The sequence below is a fragment of the Syngnathus scovelli genome, chromosome 3 (genome assembly GCF_024217435.2).
Source record: "Syngnathus scovelli strain Florida chromosome 3, RoL_Ssco_1.2, whole genome shotgun sequence".
In the NCBI taxonomy this organism is placed as follows: Eukaryota; Metazoa; Chordata; class Actinopteri; order Syngnathiformes; family Syngnathidae; genus Syngnathus; species Syngnathus scovelli.
In genome coordinates, this window is record NC_090849.1 from 19,852,410 (window position 1) to 19,871,064 (window position 18,655).

The window sequence follows — 18,655 nt, forward strand, 5'->3', positions numbered from 1 at the left end:
ACAAATCGAATCATATTGATTAGATTTATAAATAGGTAGATCAAGAGTCATCATGGAGCATCACCATTGAACATGACAAGATTTTGGAGACTTTTAGATTGCAGTAAAAGTAATCCTCGGTGTATGATGACATTTTGGTTTTACAGCAGCTCCTGACTTTGTAATTTAAAGTTCAGCATTTCCCAACCTTTATTAAGCCATTTTATATGAGAATTACACGCCGCTATGGCGCCGATAAATGCCACTTATCTCCTTCTGTAGACAAGCTTTGCGCCTGCTCTGCCCCGTTTCTTATTGGACGATGTATATCACGTGAGGAGTGTATATAAAAATACAAACGACACAGAGATCTTCGATTTCTCATTCCCTCAGTTAATCCAGGCGCTGATATCAGACACTGACATCCTTCACAAATTCCGGACGTCGTGTGTTCTATTTAGCATATTTACGGTTGTTCTCCCGGAGTAAAAGGTTACGAAAGGATTTAAGTACGTACTTAATTTCGTGAGTCAATGGAAGGAAGCTAATCCATAAACCTGCATTATATTGGCTTTTTTACTGACCTTGAGAGAGTACTTGCCTGATAGGTAACGACGTGGTAGTGGGTTGAGGGCTTGCCAATTGTGTCTGCTTATGTAAACATGTGACGCTAATCGTTTACTTTGTGTACTGTGGGCTCGTCAGCACACTCAGGACGTCACTACGTGTTGTGGGCGGCACCATCTTGTGGCGTGCAGAGGAAACGCCATTGCTTTAAAACCCGGAACTAAAAGTGCGGAGGTCGTCATGGGGAGCAAAGTCAGCTCCAAAATGGCTGCTCCCACCGCTAGAGTTATTCAGGTAACGGCTCCATTTGACAACTTAACGTGCAGATGATTTTTCATGTCATATTCGTTTAAAACTTATAAATGAAAATGAAGGTTTTTTGGGGAATGTTTGATGAATTAGCACAGAGAGGAAGTCCAGAGAGAGAGGTGACAAAAGCTGCTCGTACCCTTGTTGGTGTCCTTGTTTTTCGCCGTCAAAATGTATTTTTTCTTCCACAATGAAACAGCAACCAGTAACCCATTTGGGCATTCCAATTATGCATGCGTAAAATATCTAATTCCCTTGTCAGGCAGGTGTCATAAAGGCGTACGCGAGAAGACTGCTAGCAGGCCAAATTTTAACTCCCTTTCGATTTGAATCTACCACTAAATAATAATGTGGCGTCAGTCAGGCTTTATAAAGTAATAATGAATAATAAGTGCGTTTACAAATGTTCCTTTTTTCCCCGTTTTGAATGTATTGTATGTATTCCTGAATAATGGTCAACAGGACACTAATTAGAAATGTCCTATAATTTAATTTCATAAATAGTATCACTGTTTTAAGCAGTACTATCCTTCAAATAGACAGTTTTTGCTCTCCTCAGGTAGTGCGGCCTCATGCGCCCATGATCAAGTTTCCCAGCAGACAAGAAATCCCTAAACCCAATGGTGAGCGGAATCATGTCTTTTACCAAGATATTAAATTGAAAGAAAACACAAAACATGAATTATTTGTAATGGATTTACTGTTGGTTTCATGTATTTTCTAATCATCGCATCTTATTTTTCTCTCCTACAGCCCAAGAAGCATTGAAAACTTTATTAGTCAACTTCTCGCAGCCCAACAGCCCCAGTTCGGCATCGCCGCCAACACAAATAACAAATCGCATAACTCTGCCGCCCATCGCGGGCACACCTGACACCTTAGCATCGGTTCAGCTGCTACCTGCAAGGTACCGCCGCAGACCACTTGTGGTAGAAGAGATGGATTATATTCAGGTGAACTAGCAAGTTCTTAAATATGAGCAGTTATGACTACAGAACTGTATTTGAAGTAACTGTGTATTCTTGTTGTTATAGCGTGGTGGACCAGAATGATGGGTCCCAGTATAACTGCAACCAAAGTACTTAATCTATGGAGCTCATCATCCTGATGTCTTTTCTCTTCTTGGCACAAAAAACTCAAGACGCAATGTAGAATAAAATATTTTCCAAATCCTCTCATGTACATATTTTTTTATTTTTCAGGATGTTTGTTTTGATGAGCTTTTGAAGGACATTCTGATGAACAGTGGATGTTCTCTTGCATTGACATATTGCACCACACTGCTTTTTTTTTTTTTTTTTTTTTTGCTTCTGTTGACTAACGTGTGATGCATTTAACAAAACTGAGATGTTTGGTGTTTGTATCAATGCTGTGTTCAAGTCAATAAAGTAATATTCTATTCTGGTGTGGTCTGGTGTGAGTGATGTAGATGCAAAACAGGCAGCGGATATATAGTTAGCATAAATGCAGGTCTTTATTGTTGCCAACATGCTCTCTATGCTAACACTGAATATTCACAATTGTGAAATGATCATTCACATCTGTGACAGGTTTCACGGAGTGTATATATATATATATATATATATATAAATATAATTTGTCAAATAGTGGCAAAATTGCAGCCATTAAATTAGACACATTACAATAATGGCACATGTAAGCTGTCCATATACAATTTGCTGTTGTGATTTTAGTGCTTTCGATGAAAGGTTTGTTTGTTTAAAAAAAAACTATTAAACACACAGGTTTGTAAATGAGAAGGTGCAATTGAAACAACAAAACACGGTTAACGACAAATGGCCACAACACTAACATTGAGGTATGCTTAAACTTAAAGTACTCCAGTCAAGAATTCACATGATGTACGTATTTTTTTTCAGCCTATCCTGATACTTGCGGAATCTCAATTTTTGCGCCTTTCCTGAAATACCCTTAGATGCCACAGGGTGGTGCCAAAAGCTCTCTCAATGTAAGTGACGAGTACATGTACACAGTTCTCTAACTTGTCCAAGTATTCATTCGTTCATTGTAGTTAAATATTGCGACTAGAAACAAGTCAAGGAGGAGTTCAGTTTAGCCTGGGTTTCTGAGGAGTCTTTACTGCCTGCACAATTAATTTGGGTGACTTTCTTTTAATAAAAAAATAGTCATTTATTTTTAAGGGGACGATTGAAGATCAGTTTGAATTGACACAGTTTGAAGGGGTTGTCAATTACTTAGTTTTTCAGGATTTGCAGCATGCACTGCACTGATCAGTTGCTCTGCTCTTCCACCTCCTCAAATGCGGGCAAGAAATCAGCGATGGTGTCTACCACATAGTCTGGCACCAGGCTCTGGTCCACCTCACTATTCCCGTACTGGTGGGCCTCATCCATCTGGGACACCCCAGTGAGGGTGAGCATGGTGTCCAGGCCGCAGTTTGAGCCGAACACCATGTCAGTCTCTAGGCGGTCACCCACCATTAGGCACTGGGCCGGGTCCATGCTCGGGAACTGTCTGGAGATGCACTTGAACATGTAGCGACTTGGCTTGCCGATCACCGTGGCCTTGCGGCCCGATGCCACCTCCAGGGCTGCCATGAGGGACCCGGAACCTATCAGGAAACAAAAGCCAAATAGCAGGGCTCATCAGACCCTATCGAGTGTGAATCGTGGAAGTTCACTAAGCCACATTAAAGACCGATGCAACTAATACAACTACTGCATTGCACCAGTCAGACTAATTGTGACTTGTGGTGGTTCCAACTTAATGAAACCTCAATTAGTTGTTGCAAAGTATAGTAAAAGCCTCACAATGCCCCTCAGCGGAGCGACTGCGCACCACCACCTTCATACCTGGCAAAATCCTTCCGCTCGACAGCGGGTGCCAGGGGTCGTTGTCGGTAGCCAGGAACAAGCAGTTCGGGTCCTTCAGGTAGCACGACGCCTTGGCCAGCTTGAGGAAAGTCAGTTTGTCATCGTGGCCCACCAGCACCGCCTTGACGTCCGTGGCCAGGGCGCAATCGTAAATGGTGGCGTCCGGCTCGTCCACCTCCTCCACGCAAGGGATTCCCGCCTCCCGGAGCTCGTCCCGGAGCCCGTCGCAACCAACGACGAACACCTGGCCACGCAGCTTGGCCACATCCCGCAGGTAGAGGGCCGAGCAATAGGACGAGCTGAAGATATGCTCCAGGGCGACAGCAGTAAAGCCCAGCCGGTAGAATTTGTGGACGTACCTCTCGCGCGGCCTGGTCGAGTTGTTGGTGACGAACACGACGTTTTTGCCCCGACTCATGAGCGAGTTGACCACCTGGGCCGCGCCCGCCACGGCCTTCTCACCGTGCCACAGGACCCCGTCGCAGTCGAACAGGATGTAGTCCTTCGCCTCCAGGAGACCTCGTATCTGCGCACCGCGAATCTTCCGGCAGGCTTTGAGGCCAATTGTAGCCGCCATGACGGAGTTGTCCTCAGCCTCTTCCGTGTTTCACCTCCTAAAGCGTTGCCGTGTTAGAAGCTGGACCATAATAATGCGTTTGACGAGGGATACGGCAGCATGGCCGTTCGTTGTTTAATTAATCACATTGCGGATAGGACCTTTGCTGTTTTCCGTACCATCTTACGGCGATAGGTAGGAAGCGTGACGTGTGCCACGCCCACTTGGTCAAATTCTGACCAATCAGAGTAGAGTGGCACTTTGACCAATCAAGAGCGTACTACGACAGCCAGCGAAATGAGCACTGAAAAAAAAAAATGCAGTCACACTGGCATGTGTACAGTGGGCGGAGTTTGGAATAACAAGAGTACTGTTGGATTTTGTCCACAATTTAGGGAGCGCGTTATCTGCGCCTCACGGCAAAAGCCTTTACCAATCACCTGTTATCCAATTTACTCACTGCGTGCTCGTTTGATTTCTTCAGATTTAGGAAAATGCAAAGACACTGAAGCAGAAATTAGACTTAGACAGATTGGTTGAGTTCAATCACAATTCTTGTTCAAAAAGCTCTGTTTTCAGGAAAGTACAATACAGCGCTGGGCCCTTCAAGAGCGGAAAGTCTCCATTCAGAAAAGGCAAAGTCCAAGGTTGTTAGATCAGTTTTATATTCAGTAGCACATTGTGGGCCGGGATTGATGGGCGATGAGTCTTCGGGGTGGGGCAAGTTCGAAGGAGAGTCTGCTTCCATGGGAGTGGTGCTGGTTATGGGCGATTCGGTGTGTAGGTGGGGGGCTGTTGGTGTGTGTGTGTGGAGGGGGGCTGTTGTCTTCCCTCCCGTCTTTCGGCCTTGGCGATCATCTTTGGCTGAGTCTTTCGGTAGCTCCTTCTGGCACCTGCTGGTTTTATCTCCACGTGACCTTCCTGTGAACATTCTTCTCCAATCTTGGACATACACTGTCGTACCTCATTCAACCGTATCTTTTCTTTGTTAGGCTAACTATTTCCCTCTGTGCAGAGCGTTCAGTAGTAATCAAAAACTGGCGTCTAGCATTAGTCAAAACATAAGATACAATCAAGTACTGAACGGTCATGGACGACTCTGGCCGTGTCCATGATTCAGAGAAAAAACATCAGGCATGCATTCCACAGTTCCTTAAGGGTCATTAAGCTATTTAGGCAATATATCAAAAGTCATTTGTTATTTCAAAGTCCTCAGAAATATATCAGATCATAAAGTTACAAAAACCTTTCTCATCACCACTTATCAAAAATGTCTAGTTATGTCTTCTTTATTGATTTGGTGTGTAGGTATAATTATATGCTTAAAATGTTTCTTTTATTTATTTAATATGTGAATATACTTGTCTGCTTATGTACTTTATTCAATGAGGTTTGAGCATATCTGTTTTTGTAGCGAGGCATGACTTTTTGTATTTCGACCTCATTCCTTCAGCATCAAAATGAAAAAGAAACCCTGGGCTTCAGGTTCCACTTTCATTCTAAGTATCCACCTGTCACTGAGTGATGGACGGTACAAATACCTATTGTATGAGGCATCGCACCCACGAGGAAGGAAATGACCGATCAGCCACCCTACCCAGATTAGGTGGGCCAAGTTTCACTTTGAGACAGCAGCTGAGAAGCGAATGGAGTTATTTTAAATCACGTGGCCTACATGTTTACTCTTTCTCAAGGGTATTTACCAGGTCATGGAATTTCCCTTAGTTCGCCAAAGAAAGTAAAAGTAAAATTCTTACCAAAAAAAAAAAAAAAAAAGCTAAAACCACCTCAAATACAATTTGACTACCTGCCCTCACGACGGATTCAACTAGAACTGAACGTCCAAGTCTATCTGCTTCAGAACCTAATTTGATCTAGTATTGTCCATCTATTCTGTCAAATAAATGAGTTGCCAATTCCTAACATTACATTACAATATAAATTACATCCCCATGAATAACCACAATTAATTTAGCTACATCCACTTTCGCAAATAATAAATGGTATAAACCGAGCGATGTGGTCGGCCACAAGGTAGAGTATAAGGCTAACCTCTGATGATGTGGCACTTTGGGTGGTGTGAAAACGGAAGTGCGAAACAAGAGCAAAATTAATCTTCACCTTTCATTTTGGTGAAATGGTTGATAACATTTGACCCAAAGCTACAACTGGACAATATTGCATCGATTTGATGTGTTATGTTGCAAAATCAACACTACACCACTTGACAAATACACAACAAAATTGACCATGTGACGCGAGTTGATATGCATAAAAGCTGAGTCTCTTTTTAGCTTGTCACAATAGGACATTTAACGAAGTTTGTTTGTTTTTTTTCCTACTCCAGACGACATCACATTTATGAGAGCAAACAGATATCCGGTAATATCATAAAGAAACCGAAAGCAGTTTCACTTTCAATATTGGTGGATGCAAAATTGGAAGGATGAGTCAGCTTGCTGCAACACAAGATGTACTGTTTAGCACGCACGCGCGCACACGCACGCGCGGCCACGCGCACACAAACACACGCACACACACACACACACACACATTAATACATACTAATAAATATACAGTAGACACCTGCATACTTATTTATATATATATAATGTAACGTAACATAAATTAATAATTAGAAATCAATGCAATAATAATACGATAAGTAACAAGTGCAATTATGTAAGCATGTTCGAAAGTCTAGTGTTGCATGCAAACAATATAAATGGGGGCGTTGTGGCTGCAGGGTGGGGGGCCACCGACAAGCTGCACGGCTATTGTCCAAACCAGAGTTCAATGAGAGGGACCCGGGACACAGGGGGAGGTCAACTATGTGACAACGTGGTAGAAAAGCACTCGAAGAGGACCGGTCCAATTTTGTTTTTAATACGTGAGATGGATTTAGGATTTTGGTTGAAATGTGGCCGGTTTCGAATTCAGGTGGGTTAGTCATGTCGAAAGTGAACACACGAATTATCGCTCCCAAATCTTGCGCAGCCCACCCACCCCCACTCTTGCTAATAGGGCCGTTCCCTTTCTCTCCACGATGGTATGATCCAAAGGCATAAAAACGGGGGGGCCCTGCAGCATTCAGTCAGTGGGTGAACAGATCGACGAGAAATCTGTTTCTCGCCAAACAAGTTGTATAGCTGACGCACACGTACCCAAAAGCAAAGATGCCAAAAAGTCTGCAGGAGCTGATCCAAAAGCTGCATGAGATCTTTCAAGACAACAATGTCAACGTGGATGAGGTGCAGGAACTCATGGAGTCATACAGGAGCAACCCTAAGGACTGGAAGCAATACGCCATGTTTGATAAACTCAGGTAAAACTCATTTCTTTTATGAAATGTTTATGATGAATTTCTTTGAACGAGCAGTGATGCACTTTGCACGCTTGTTGTGACGTCATTGCCTTTGCATTTGGTCCAATGAATAGATTTTTGTTGAAGGTAAATTCTGCTCTTTAATTATTTTGCTAGTTTTAAGAGATATACAATTACGATCAAATCTAAATGACAAATTATTCCAAATTTAGAGTGCATATAGTTAGATTGACAATTTGGTTTTAACAAAGAACAAATCTATATCTTTCAAACCTCAAGATATGCATGTTATCTGTCCTATATCGACTACACAGTGACCCACAATACATTGCAATGGTGTTCCCTTGCCAGTGTTGTGATGGCCATTGGAAGGGGGAGGGAGGTAGTGAGGGGTTTGCGGTTAACCAATCAACAGTAAGCAAACGACACACACCCGCTCGTGTGTGTTTGTGCAGAGGTTTGGGCTCCGGTGGCGTGAAGATCACCAGGGAGCCACCGCAGCTGCCTCCAAACTATTTGGCATATGATGGAATGTGAGGGAGGGGGGTTGTAGCCCCATCCCGGCTCCCTTCAATAAGTCTGTAAAAGACCTTAAGGGATGACATCAACTTTCTTCTCTGTACAGTGGAAATAAAAGATGCCAGAAATGACTAGTATAGTTATTGTTTTGGTAATGGGCAGTGTTGTTTGCAGCAAACGTACTATTTGGAATTATGGGCTAAAAATGCAATCTTTTGCCATAATATATTTTCCCATACCGGTTTAAAAAGTCATTCATGGGGGAGGTGGAATGATCTTGGTCTTTCACCATCACACATTCTTGCCTTTTTATTTACAGATACACGAGGAACTTGGTGGATGAAGGCAATGGGAAGTTCAACCTGATCATCTTGTGTTGGGGAGAAGGCCAAGGAAGGTGAGGAGAAAGTTGATATGCATGCAGCGCAACACATTTTGTAAATCTAGACTAGCCTTTAATAGCAGTGATACCCAATCACTATGCTGTGTCATATTAGTATGTCGGGGCTTATCAGGTTTGCTGCCGGAAATGACCTAAATTCAACTCGGTCCAAAATCTCAATATTTATTCAATATCAATATTTTGCTACAATTCCTTTTACTGATATTCTATGGTACGAGATTTATATTACAAATTTTTGGTCCAGCAGGGTCCGCTGATGTATACACAAACAATAATGGGATTTTAGTTTTGACACATTGTAAATATTTGCTTCTTTTGTCATTGCACACGTGGCGGCACATAATGATACACAATATAATCTGGCCCCTCCTAACACTGCTGCGCGTGCGTGCATGTGTGCTGTGACCACCTTGCAGTAGTATACACGACCACTCCAATTCCCACTGCTTCATGAAGATGCTCCAGGGCGAGCTCAAGGAGACTCTCTTCGACTGGCCCGAGAAGGAAGGCGGGGACATGACTGAGAGGTCAAACAGGACCCTGGAAAACAACTCTGTGGCCTACATAAATGGTAAGAAGAAAACATTTTTTTTGGCTGATGTCTGCATTCTTCCACGGGGCGTTATCATGTCGTGTGTGTGCATGTGTCAAAAGAACAAACATCTTCTGCATGCTCTCCTCCTGCGGCAATAACTCTCTGACCTGCAGTTATGTGATGCATGTATGTGATAAGTGTGCTCACCCGACTCGTAGCAAATGTGCCTTCTTTCTTAATCAAATAGAAACTCTTTGGTTAAGAGTGAAGACATGAAAAAAATGTGGCATCCATGATGGCGATATACTGTTATCTTAAATCCTATGATTTAATGAGTTAAATATAGATTTTGCCCAATGTGTATGTTGCTAAGTGTTGCTAAGAAAATATACAGTGCGTCGCTGAATGCCAAGTTCTTCTTAAAAAGCAAACAAACCACAAGGGGAACGGTATAAATAGCAAAAAACAGTTGACCCATAAAAATTTGTGTTGCTATCGCATGGTGCCGTCGTGGTTAGCTTGTATCTCACAGTTATGAGGTTTAAATATACAATTCATGTTCTCCCTGCGCTAGCGTGGGCTTCCTCCCAGATTTCAAAAATGTTCCGAGATTGACTTGTCCATATATGGGAAAATAGTGCGACTGATTATTTATATGTTTCCTGAGAGTGGCTGGCGACCAGTCAAGTCGAACACGACCACTTGCCCAAAGTCAGTTGGTATCGACTCCAGCTCTGTGTAATGTGGTGTTCCACAAAGATCTGTCCTGGAGCCATTTGTTATTCCACATTGACAATGCAAATTTTATTGCCCCTGGTTTATTTAACTTAAATGTTGATTAGTATAATTTTGATCTCATTATATGTGTCCTGAAATGATCAGATGACCTGTGCTACAAAAAAAATGATTGGATGGATGCTGATATTCTGTAAGCGCTGACCACTGAATATTATTTCCTTACCTTTTGGTTTGGCTCATGCGCCTCAGAGGACTTTGTATAAACTCCCCAATTGGAAACATTTCGTCACTCGTTGTTTCCAACAGTGGGAGAAACATTTCACAACATTCCAGTCATTCACTGATGGAACATTTGCACTGTTTTTTTTTTGTTTTTTTTTCCAGACAAAATTGGCCTACACCGTGTGGAGAACGCAAGCCACACGGAGGGTTCGGTCAGTTTGCACCTCTACAGCCCACCTTTCCAGACGTGTAAAGTCTTTGACCAGCGCACCAGCCACACAACCGAAGCCAAGATGACCTTCTGGAGCAAATATGGAGAGAGGACACCATTTGTAAGCAACTTTGTCATCAACATTTCATTCTATTTGAACTAATTCAAGAGATGCATACACAGCAGATTGAATGCATAGAGTATCAACACCCAGCCCATTAGCTGAATTTCCACAGGGAGAGGAAATTGTAAATTTTTTTACAGCTTTTCTCATGGTTGTTAAAAGCAATACAAGCTTCACTGACTGCTACACATTTTTATGCGCGTCTCACAGAAATAAATGTGAACAGGCCAGACCTTTGGCTTATTAAACACTATGCAGTACACTTGGCTTAATTTTATCGTGCATCGATTTTATTTTCCTAGTGACGCAAATGGTACTAATTCGGTGGACTGGCCCACGCGCTGTTAAAGTATACCTTGACCACAACGCCGGGAGTTTAAGTACTTTAGTTTGCGATACTAAATGATAAGATAGCGGCAGTAAAAACGAAGCCATAGCCTCTGTGTTTTTCTTAAGTATTAATAAGTTAAAAAAAAAAGTAATACAGGATAAAAGACTATTTTGAATTACACAGTTATAAAAATAAAAAATATATATTTAAAATAAAATGTGATTATTATAATTGTGGATTATGGGAAAATCTAACTTTTCTCTTTTATGTATTGTAGGAGACCACAGCATCAAAGGAGAACAACTAGTTTTCCAAAAGGAGACTCTGAACCTTTTTTTCTTTTTTTGCTTCTTTGATTTTGTTGTTCGCTTTTAAATATGTAGTTTTTTAAATAAGCTGCAAGCAGAATCAAAATGACACACATGCATTAGTATGGCTTTATCACTCGCTGCTTGACAAATACTTTTGATTACCATGCAACCGAATGCATGAATGGACACACATTTTGTCATGTTAGAGAGAAAATTTGCACCCCCTTGTTGCTTCGGCTGAATGGATAGCAAATTTCTCTCGCAGTTTAGCACTTTTCTGTCTGCAATATCCTGGAATGTTCATTGATGCGAAAATTGGATGGATGAAGGAAAAATGTTTTTGTATGTGGGTAAAAAATTTGACATTTTTATTTGTTACTTGTGAAATCATTGCGCTCTATGGTGCAGTTTTACATTTTTATTTGTTGCCTGTGAAATCATTGATCTCTGAAGCAATAAATCATCAATGGAACAATAAGCATTTTGTTTTTGGATTGCTTTTTTGTTTGGCTATTCAAACATGTACTATTTCCCACTTAATTACGGTGTCCCGCAAGGGTTTGAATTGGAGCCATACGTTATTGTATGTTGACAATGCTGATTCACTTGGCCCAGTGGTTTTATTTGTATTTGAATATTCGAAATATATAGAAATTTGTATTTCTTATTATATGTGACGAACTAGCAAACAGTCCAGATTTGAAGTCATGCTAACTAATAATGTCCTCACTCAATGTGTGGTAGCAACATTCTCCCCACGCTTGCATTGTTAGAGTTCACCCCATCTTCTGACATTCAGAAAACATGTAGCTTAGGTTTATTCAAGAGGTTTATCAACTAATTATACTGAACAAAATAAAAGCAACATGTCTTTACGCTTGTTTTTAATGAAAAGGACTAAAAAATCTATGAACAAATATTTGTTACAAATCTGTCTAGTTTTGTGTCGTGAGCACTTTTGACAACCGAAAGTAGTTTAAATATATTGAATATATTCACAACTGTTGCTGTAAAAAAGTGCTGTTAAAAAAGTAGCAATAGCAAAACTTAAAATAATGCATTTGGGCAAAAAAAAAAAAATAGTTGGCAAGGATTGTCCAATTAAAATGCCTATTTGTAACTTCTTCAAAGTTGAAAAACATCTGCCAAAGGGTCTGTCATGTTACAAATATTCACCGCTTGAGTATGCTTATAAAGCCACCATCGATGTAATCTCCTCCAGAATGTCAGGACTTGTCTTCCGCTCTGACCCTTCTGACCCAGAGTGTGCCTTATAACTTACAAGGTCTCTTATGCTATCGCCTGAGCTCAATCTGCAGCCATGGGATGAATCGCTGTGACTAGAATTGAAGCCATTACGATGATGAGAATCGCCGAGGACAAAGCTCGGGCGAATTCCCGGATTGTGACAATATTCACGACGGGATTGCTGGCTAGCTAAACTGCGGTCTGAATCAGAGTCATACTGGGTTTCAGGTTTAGAGAACTGATCTGGCTCTTGTTCTCTTATGACACTTAAATCCACCTGTGCTCCGGCATCCTGCTGGACAGTCACGTGGAGCAGTCCATCTCGATGATCACCGTTTCCGTTTGAGGCCGGAGATTTGGGAGTCATTACGTCATTGGGATTAACCCTGGTGGCCTAAAGAGAAAGTGGAGGAAGAATTCACCAATTTTCATTTTTAGTCTTTACTAAATGTGAAATGAAATAATTTGTAAGCCATTTATGTAAAGTATAATGTTAAATCTTGCACCTGAATATCACGAGAATGACGTTGACCGGATGCTACTCCATTCAGTTGGCCCACGTGTCCCAGAGTGGAAGAGAGCTGCGGTCTTCCCAAAGGCGAGAAATCTGACTTGTCAATGCCGGCCATAGATGCTATCTGACCTAGGCTGAGTGAGAACATGATAGTGAAACAGAAGAAAAGCTTTGTGGCATTTGAACGACTTTCTGATCATCAACAGATGAAAAGGAGTGAGATATCCATCCTACTCTTTTCATGGTCCTCAGAAAAAAAAGACAGAAAAAGAAAAATATATTGTATTCAAGAGGCATCAAAATGAAAAAGAAACCCTGGGCTTCAGGTTCCACTTTCATTCTAAGTATCCACCAGCCACTGAGTGATGGACGGTACAAATATCTATTGTATGAGGCATCGCACCTACGAGGAAGGAAATGACCGATCAGCCACCCCACCCAGATTAGGTGGCCCAAGTTTCACTTTGAGACAGCAGCTGAGAAGCGAATGGAGTTATTTTAAATCACGTGGCCTACATGTTTACTCTTTCTCAAGGTTATTTACCAGGTCATGGAATTTCCCTTAGTTCGCCAAAGAAAGTAAAAGTAAAATTCTTACCAAAAAAAAAAAAGCTAAAACCACCTCAAATACAATTTTACTACCTGCCCTCGGAACGGATTCAACTAGATCTGAACGTCCAAGTCTATCTGCTTCAGAACCTAATTTGATCTAGTATTGTCCATCTATTCTGTCAAATAAATGAGTTGCTAATTCCTAACACTGAGGGTTATAGGCAAAATTATGTTTCATACTTAAATAAAATAAAACCAATGTGATTAACAGTCAGCATGACTGACGATAACAAGACCCTGTCCAATCACTCAATTGCAACAACAGAGCATTATGGAAACACAAACAGCGGGTATTTGTGTCACCCACCCAGCATCATTGACGAGATCCAGGAAAGCGTGGAACTTGGCGAACGAGCGCTCGATGCTCTCCAGCACGTCCTCGTCTTCCAGGGCGCTGCGGTCTGGCGAGCCCACAGTCGCGAGGGCCTTGGACAGGGAGATGTTATTATCACGAAGACGAGCGTTCTCCAACTCAAACTGAATGAAAACAAGACAGGATAGAAAATTATTTGAGAGATGTTGTTTCGCTAATAAGTGTAACTATGCCATTATCAAGCTTCCTTTTTTTTTTTTAATCCAAAACATTATCTGGAAGCACCTCTCTGACTAAAGACTCAGCTTTTAGTCTGGCCCTGCGCTCCTCTCCCAATCTCAAACGACATTCCTGTAGCGCCATCTGCAGGACATGCAGGAGAACAGCGGTAAAATGAAAAAACAGTTCTCTGTTCATCTTGGGCTAAATGTGGCTAACCTGCATACGATCCATTTGCCGTGCAATGCTGCTGTCCTGTTGGCTTTCATTAGATGGCCTCGGATCACTCATCGTAATTGCCGGGCCCTCTTCCTCATCACCGTCCTCCTCTTCCTCCGAATCAGACGCAAATGTTACCCTCACATTGGACGCAGCCTTTTAAGGGGTCAGAAAAGTGTCGGAACTACAATACAGCAAACGAGTCATACAAACTATAAACACAAAACCCATACCTGACCTTGTTGCGTTGATTGGAAACTGTGCTCTTTTGCATCTGCAGGAGGAAAACCTCTGGAATATACAAATGCAACTCATCAGTTTTGGGGCTGCAAGTATTAAGATGGGTTTCTCTCGCTTCTTTTATTGTAACCTCCTACCTTGTTGTCTTCAACTATTTGTTTTAAATTACCACCAATGAACTGGATCAACGGTCTCCTTACCGCTGGCGTCCAGCCCGTGCGGCGGAATGACGAGGCGCATTTCTGCAGCGGGAAGTGGGTTGCTGAAGCTTAGCAACAACTGAGCCTTCATCTTCAGCAGAAGTTGTTTTTTGAGAAGCTGGAACAAGAGCGTAACAGGCCAATGATGCGGCCAGCAGAGTTCAAGTTAAAGCCAGCAAACGGTACAGTCACGCTTAGAATTGGGTCAGTTATCTCTAGATACATTTTGTAAAATTAAATATGAGGCAGTTTTTGCTTGTTGTACCAAAATAAATGTTTTAAAGACCACATAGAAATGTATAGTACGTAAAGTTTAATACAACTATTTAATTCAGGGGATTTTTTTTCATACCACTAGAGGGAGCCCGCGCCTCTCCCCCAAACATCATTTTATGTACCCCCATGAGAACTTAACCAAAGTCACATAACATATTTGTTGCTTAACCTTTTCACAAGTGACTAAAGCATTTTTTCGGGAAACTTACAAAAAGTCTGGTCAGTAATTGTGTGTGTGTCAACTGAGTAGAAAGAGTAAATTGTACCGGTTTTCTCTGTGGATGCCCTGGACGGCACTCGTCTCTTAGATGCACCAGCTTTCTGTTGCTCTTTGGTGGCAGGAGTGATCCAGTAGTACTGTGGTGAACATGTAAATATAAACCATTTATTTATATTACCTCATAAATGTAGTACACTGGCCAAACGCATTCACTCACCTCTGGTGTGTGTGCTTCAGCTTTTGTGAGGACTTTCTCTATTATAGTCTTAATTAGGGCATTGTCTAAAACAGAAAGAGAAAAAACATATGCTTTAGTACTGAATGTGAAAATGGAGTGTCATGAAAATGATTGTCTCATTAGTTTTGTGCTATTTTTTAATGATTTTTTTTTAGCCACCTCTGTCAAAATTGTCTTTTGATTTGCCTAATGATGCAGAGCTGTCTTGACAGTGAATGTAATGCAAATTACATTGGCAGCATGGCACAACCAAAAGAAAAAATAGTTAACTTATGACAGCGTCCTACCAACTAAAGGGTTATTCCGGATATCCAGTATGCAGAGAGTGGAATTTGTCTTCAAGACCTCCAGCAGATGACAAGCTCCTCGATTAGAGAGGCCGCATTTCTGCAGGTCTACAGCTGCTCAAAATACAAAGAAAGATCGTTACAACACCATCATACAAATGAATATATGCAAAGCATCATTATTTTTCCATCTCCTTACCTTTCAGCCAAAGGTCTTCGGCCAGCTCACGCGCAAGACGAGTAGCACCCACGTCCCCAATCAAAGTATTACAGTTGAGGGTGAGGCGGCGGAGACCCCCCATGGCCTCCAATTTTGGCTGTTGATAGCGCAAAGATTGTGCCCATACCGAGCCATGTCTCTGCATTCCTTGATGCTGGAACACATTGTTTATACCATCGTCTGACTGACAGCTTCATTATTGTGTGTTAATACATTGACATTAACTATTTGAAAAACACTCGAGCCATTTGTAAGTAATTAAGAATGTCGAGATCCTTTTGCCGGTTGGACTTTTTTTTTTTGAAGCTGTATGCTGGCTGATGAGGGTGCGCCAAAACAGAAGGCTGCATGTGGCTTACAAAGTTGGGGAAAGGCTACATTAAAGTCAATCTCCAATTTCACCTGGATGATGTTTGCAAGATGCTCAGCTCCTCTCCATGTGATATTGCATCCTGTGAAATCGATTTCTTTGATTCTTGTTGAGTACTTCACACTTTGGCAAATGACTGAAAGACATATGAAAAATGACAACACTGTACTCCAATTTAAGACTGCGGAATATTACTTGAAAATAGCTAAGGATCACCATAAATAAGTAACCACTTACCCTCCAAGCCGTCATCTGAGAGAGGACAGTGTGCCAGGGAAAGAGATTGCAAGGAAACACTTTTTGCTACACCCTGAAATGGGACATAGTTTTTATCTCAAATGCTAATATTCAGTGGACATTGTGTTGCTACTTTAGGTGTGCATATCTTGGCCACCCGGGGCCAGTATAATATGGTCACAACTCCTCTATAAGGCCCAGTAATATTAGTCATTCTTTGCAAAGGATAAAGAATATATGTCTGTGAGTATTGTTATATTATCTGTCTACATGTGTTGCATAGAAAAATGCTCTTTGGATGAAAATCGTGGTCCATTCTTACCTTTGTCAAGTTGACAAGATCTCTTTCCCTCAGAGGGAGTCCGTTGAGTTTTAAAGTCTTCAGGTTGGGAGAAAGGGACAGACACTCCTTCAGAACTTTGCACAACTTGAATGTCATGTCCTTAGAACGGATAGATGGAATTTTCTTCCTGAACACTGGTTTGTAGTACCTTCGATCTGTGACAATAAAAACAGAGGCTCAGATGCAAAGTTGGGCTCACCAGAGCTCAGTGTTATGTCCTTTTTTTCTCTTTTAAACCTTACCTGCATCTGCACACGTGTGGCTTGTCTGGTAGGTGCTAGTAATTGCAATATGGTGAAGGTGCCTATTGATAAAGATAGAGTCCAGGATGGGAGGCCAATCAGCTAACTTGACCCTGTCTCCATTGAAGTCTAAAATGCCTTTGTCGAGATGGAGTTTAACAATAGAGAGGGGGAGGGTTTTCTGTTGGGTGCAGGCATAGGTGTAGTATTCCATGAAGTCATGGGCACCCCGCTTCTTAATCTCAACACTCTCATGGACCATTCCTTAGGATGGGAAAAATAATCTGATCATAATCCTGTATTTTTCAGATTATAGGTTGCTCCAGAAAATACCTCACAACAGTCAATAATACACCACGAATATATAATATATATATTATGTTTATATATATATATATATATATATATAGAGAGAGAGAGAGAGAGAGAGAGAGAGAGAGAGAGAGAGAGAGAGAGATAAAGTCTGGAAAATAAATCTCATTTTGGGGGGAAATTTAATTTTACAAAAATCAATACCATCAGTAAAACAGACTGCGAAAGCACTCCAATTAATTTCTCACTAGTAAAACTCTGTTTGAAGCGTTAACAAAATTAATGATTCCCGTGGCATGCACGTCTTTATATTTAATTGGTGTTATGATTGTGTCCTTGGAAAAATTTCTCTGAACGCAAAAATTTTGAGAACCCATTTGGGAAAAACGCTAGCTTCCTAGCAACTGTCGTAAAAAAAACCTTGTTGTTAGCAACGCGCAGCTAATCAATGCTAAACGGTACATCTCACGCCGTTACTTTTGTCATACAATCTGATGTTTGACAGCATTCTAGACTTGGACATACCTGAACGTTCAAGTAATAATTTCGGCTGTTTAAGTGGCGTTGCCAAGGTATTTAGAAACTTCACAGCTTTATAATTGTGGAAAAAACGGTAAGAGTTGTCTTTCAAAAATCGTGACTCTAACTTCTTCGTTGTAATCATGTCGTTGCTAACGATGCAAAGCACTTGAGCGCCCCCTATTATCTACAATACACAGCCTTTGGCGGGCGCTCCTAAACTCAGCACCCAACAATTTGCATACAGTAAATATCATATGATTTCCAATTTAAATCAAAATTTCCCCTCTTAAAAAAGGGAATTGCAATGACAAAATAAATTTAAAAAAGCAAAACCTGTAATGCTCCCCTCCAGAAAGTGTATATTCTAATATACACACTTTATCCATCATAGAAATACTACTGGAATTTTTTTTTTCTTGTTGCAGATAAAAAGGAAATACTGTATGGGAAAATGGGAAATGTCGCTTTAGTCCGGGGGTCCAAATCTCTTCTTCCAAGGGCAACATTTAGCGAAATGTAAGCGCTGTTAGCCAGCCGCCCAGTATCCCACAAAATCAACGTCCCTGAAGGGAGCAGCAGCATCCATCTATTCATTTTCTGAACTGCTTCTCCCCACGGGGTTACTCGGTAATTTACCACGCCCTGAAAGTAGGTCGAGGTCCTTGGAATTTTTTTCACCACGCCTGGACTCAAAATTTGAGCCTCTGCTGTATCTGGTTAAGACAGTTGTGTCGTTTTCAGGCAATATCTCCCTTTTCCAGTTGTATTAGAACGCACCGCAACAACGCCCTTCTTGCGGTCCCGGGTTGTCTTTGTCGAATCCTATTGGTCCGTTTGA

The 18,655-nt window shown here is 41.4% G+C and overlaps 4 protein-coding genes across 5 annotated transcripts; 2 read left to right on the plus strand and 2 right to left on the minus strand.

The window, feature by feature from the left end:
- Window positions 1-324: 324 nt before the first annotated feature.
- On the plus strand, window positions 325-2,028 carry kgd4 (alpha-ketoglutarate dehydrogenase subunit 4). Its single transcript, XM_049764120.2, has 5 exons — window positions 325-488; window positions 685-840; window positions 1,415-1,478; window positions 1,609-1,808; window positions 1,890-2,028. Exons 2-5 carry the CDS (start codon window positions 787-789, stop codon window positions 1,905-1,907), a joined length of 336 nt encoding a protein of 111 aa, XP_049620077.1. The 5' UTR covers window positions 325-488; window positions 685-786; the 3' UTR covers window positions 1,908-2,028.
- Window positions 2,029-2,305: 277 nt separating this feature from the next.
- On the minus strand, window positions 2,306-4,504 carry LOC125994695 (chronophin). Its single transcript, XM_049764110.2, has 2 exons — window positions 3,690-4,504; window positions 2,306-3,448 (listed from the first exon to the last, which is right to left on the minus strand). The coding sequence occupies exons 1-2, from the start codon at window positions 4,285-4,287 to the stop codon at window positions 3,108-3,110; spliced, it is 939 nt and encodes a 312-aa protein (XP_049620067.1). The 5' UTR covers window positions 4,288-4,504; the 3' UTR covers window positions 2,306-3,107.
- Window positions 4,505-7,336: 2,832 nt separating this feature from the next.
- On the plus strand, window positions 7,337-11,463 carry LOC125994699 (cysteine dioxygenase type 1). Its single transcript, XM_049764116.2, has 5 exons — window positions 7,337-7,591; window positions 8,430-8,507; window positions 8,930-9,084; window positions 10,171-10,340; window positions 10,952-11,463. Exons 1-5 carry the CDS (start codon window positions 7,443-7,445, stop codon window positions 10,979-10,981), a joined length of 582 nt encoding a protein of 193 aa, XP_049620073.1. The 5' UTR covers window positions 7,337-7,442; the 3' UTR covers window positions 10,982-11,463.
- Window positions 11,464-11,852: 389 nt separating this feature from the next.
- LOC125994692 (centrosomal protein of 78 kDa) lies at window positions 11,853-18,543 on the minus strand. Of its 2 annotated transcripts, none has more exons than XM_049764103.2 (16): window positions 17,821-18,543; window positions 16,984-17,247; window positions 16,721-16,896; window positions 16,399-16,471; window positions 16,194-16,297; window positions 15,771-15,945; window positions 15,572-15,685; window positions 15,264-15,328; window positions 15,093-15,183; window positions 14,551-14,668; window positions 14,344-14,401; window positions 14,111-14,266; window positions 13,979-14,035; window positions 13,667-13,836; window positions 12,740-12,881; window positions 11,853-12,627 (listed from the first exon to the last, which is right to left on the minus strand). In XM_049764103.2, exons 1-16 carry the CDS (start codon window positions 17,957-17,959, stop codon window positions 12,175-12,177), a joined length of 2,355 nt encoding a protein of 784 aa, XP_049620060.1. In that variant the 5' UTR covers window positions 17,960-18,543; the 3' UTR covers window positions 11,853-12,174. The 2 variants fall into 2 exon arrangements, with proteins under 2 accessions (XP_049620060.1, XP_049620059.1); XM_049764102.2 differs by having other exon boundaries at window positions 13,958-14,035; window positions 17,821-18,542.
- Between the last annotated feature and the right edge of the window lie 112 nt (window positions 18,544-18,655).

Excerpts from the sequence above, each read along its gene's own strand:
- kgd4 (XM_049764120.2), top strand. The coding sequence starts at position 787 with ATGGGGAGCAAAGTCAGCTCCAAAATGGCTGCTCCCACCGCTAGAGTT. Across the intron at positions 841-1,414 it reads CCACCGCTAGAGTTATTCAG|GTAGTGCGGCCTCATGCGCC; the intron begins GTAACGGCTCCA and ends TGCTCTCCTCAG. Across the intron at positions 1,479-1,608 it reads AGAAATCCCTAAACCCAATG|CCCAAGAAGCATTGAAAACT; the intron begins GTGAGCGGAATC and ends TCTCTCCTACAG.
- LOC125994695 (XM_049764110.2), bottom strand. The coding sequence starts at position 4,287 with ATGGCGGCTACAATTGGCCTCAAAGCCTGCCGGAAGATTCGCGGTGCG. Across the intron at positions 3,449-3,689 it reads GAGCGGAAGGATTTTGCCAG|GTTCCGGGTCCCTCATGGCA; the intron begins GTATGAAGGTGG and ends GTTTCCTGATAG.
- LOC125994699 (XM_049764116.2), top strand. The coding sequence starts at position 7,443 with ATGCCAAAAAGTCTGCAGGAGCTGATCCAAAAGCTGCATGAGATCTTT. Across the intron at positions 9,085-10,170 it reads CTCTGTGGCCTACATAAATG|ACAAAATTGGCCTACACCGT; the intron begins GTAAGAAGAAAA and ends TTTTTTTTCCAG. Across the intron at positions 10,341-10,951 it reads ATGGAGAGAGGACACCATTT|GAGACCACAGCATCAAAGGA; the intron begins GTAAGCAACTTT and ends TATGTATTGTAG.
- LOC125994692 (XM_049764102.2), bottom strand. The coding sequence starts at position 17,959 with ATGATTACAACGAAGAAGTTAGAGTCACGATTTTTGAAAGACAACTCT. Across the intron at positions 16,897-16,983 it reads CCACACGTGTGCAGATGCAG|ATCGAAGGTACTACAAACCA; the intron begins GTAAGGTTTAAA and ends TTATTGTCACAG. Across the intron at positions 14,267-14,343 it reads AATCAACGCAACAAGGTCAG|GCTGCGTCCAATGTGAGGGT; the intron begins GTATGGGTTTTG and ends ACCCCTTAAAAG.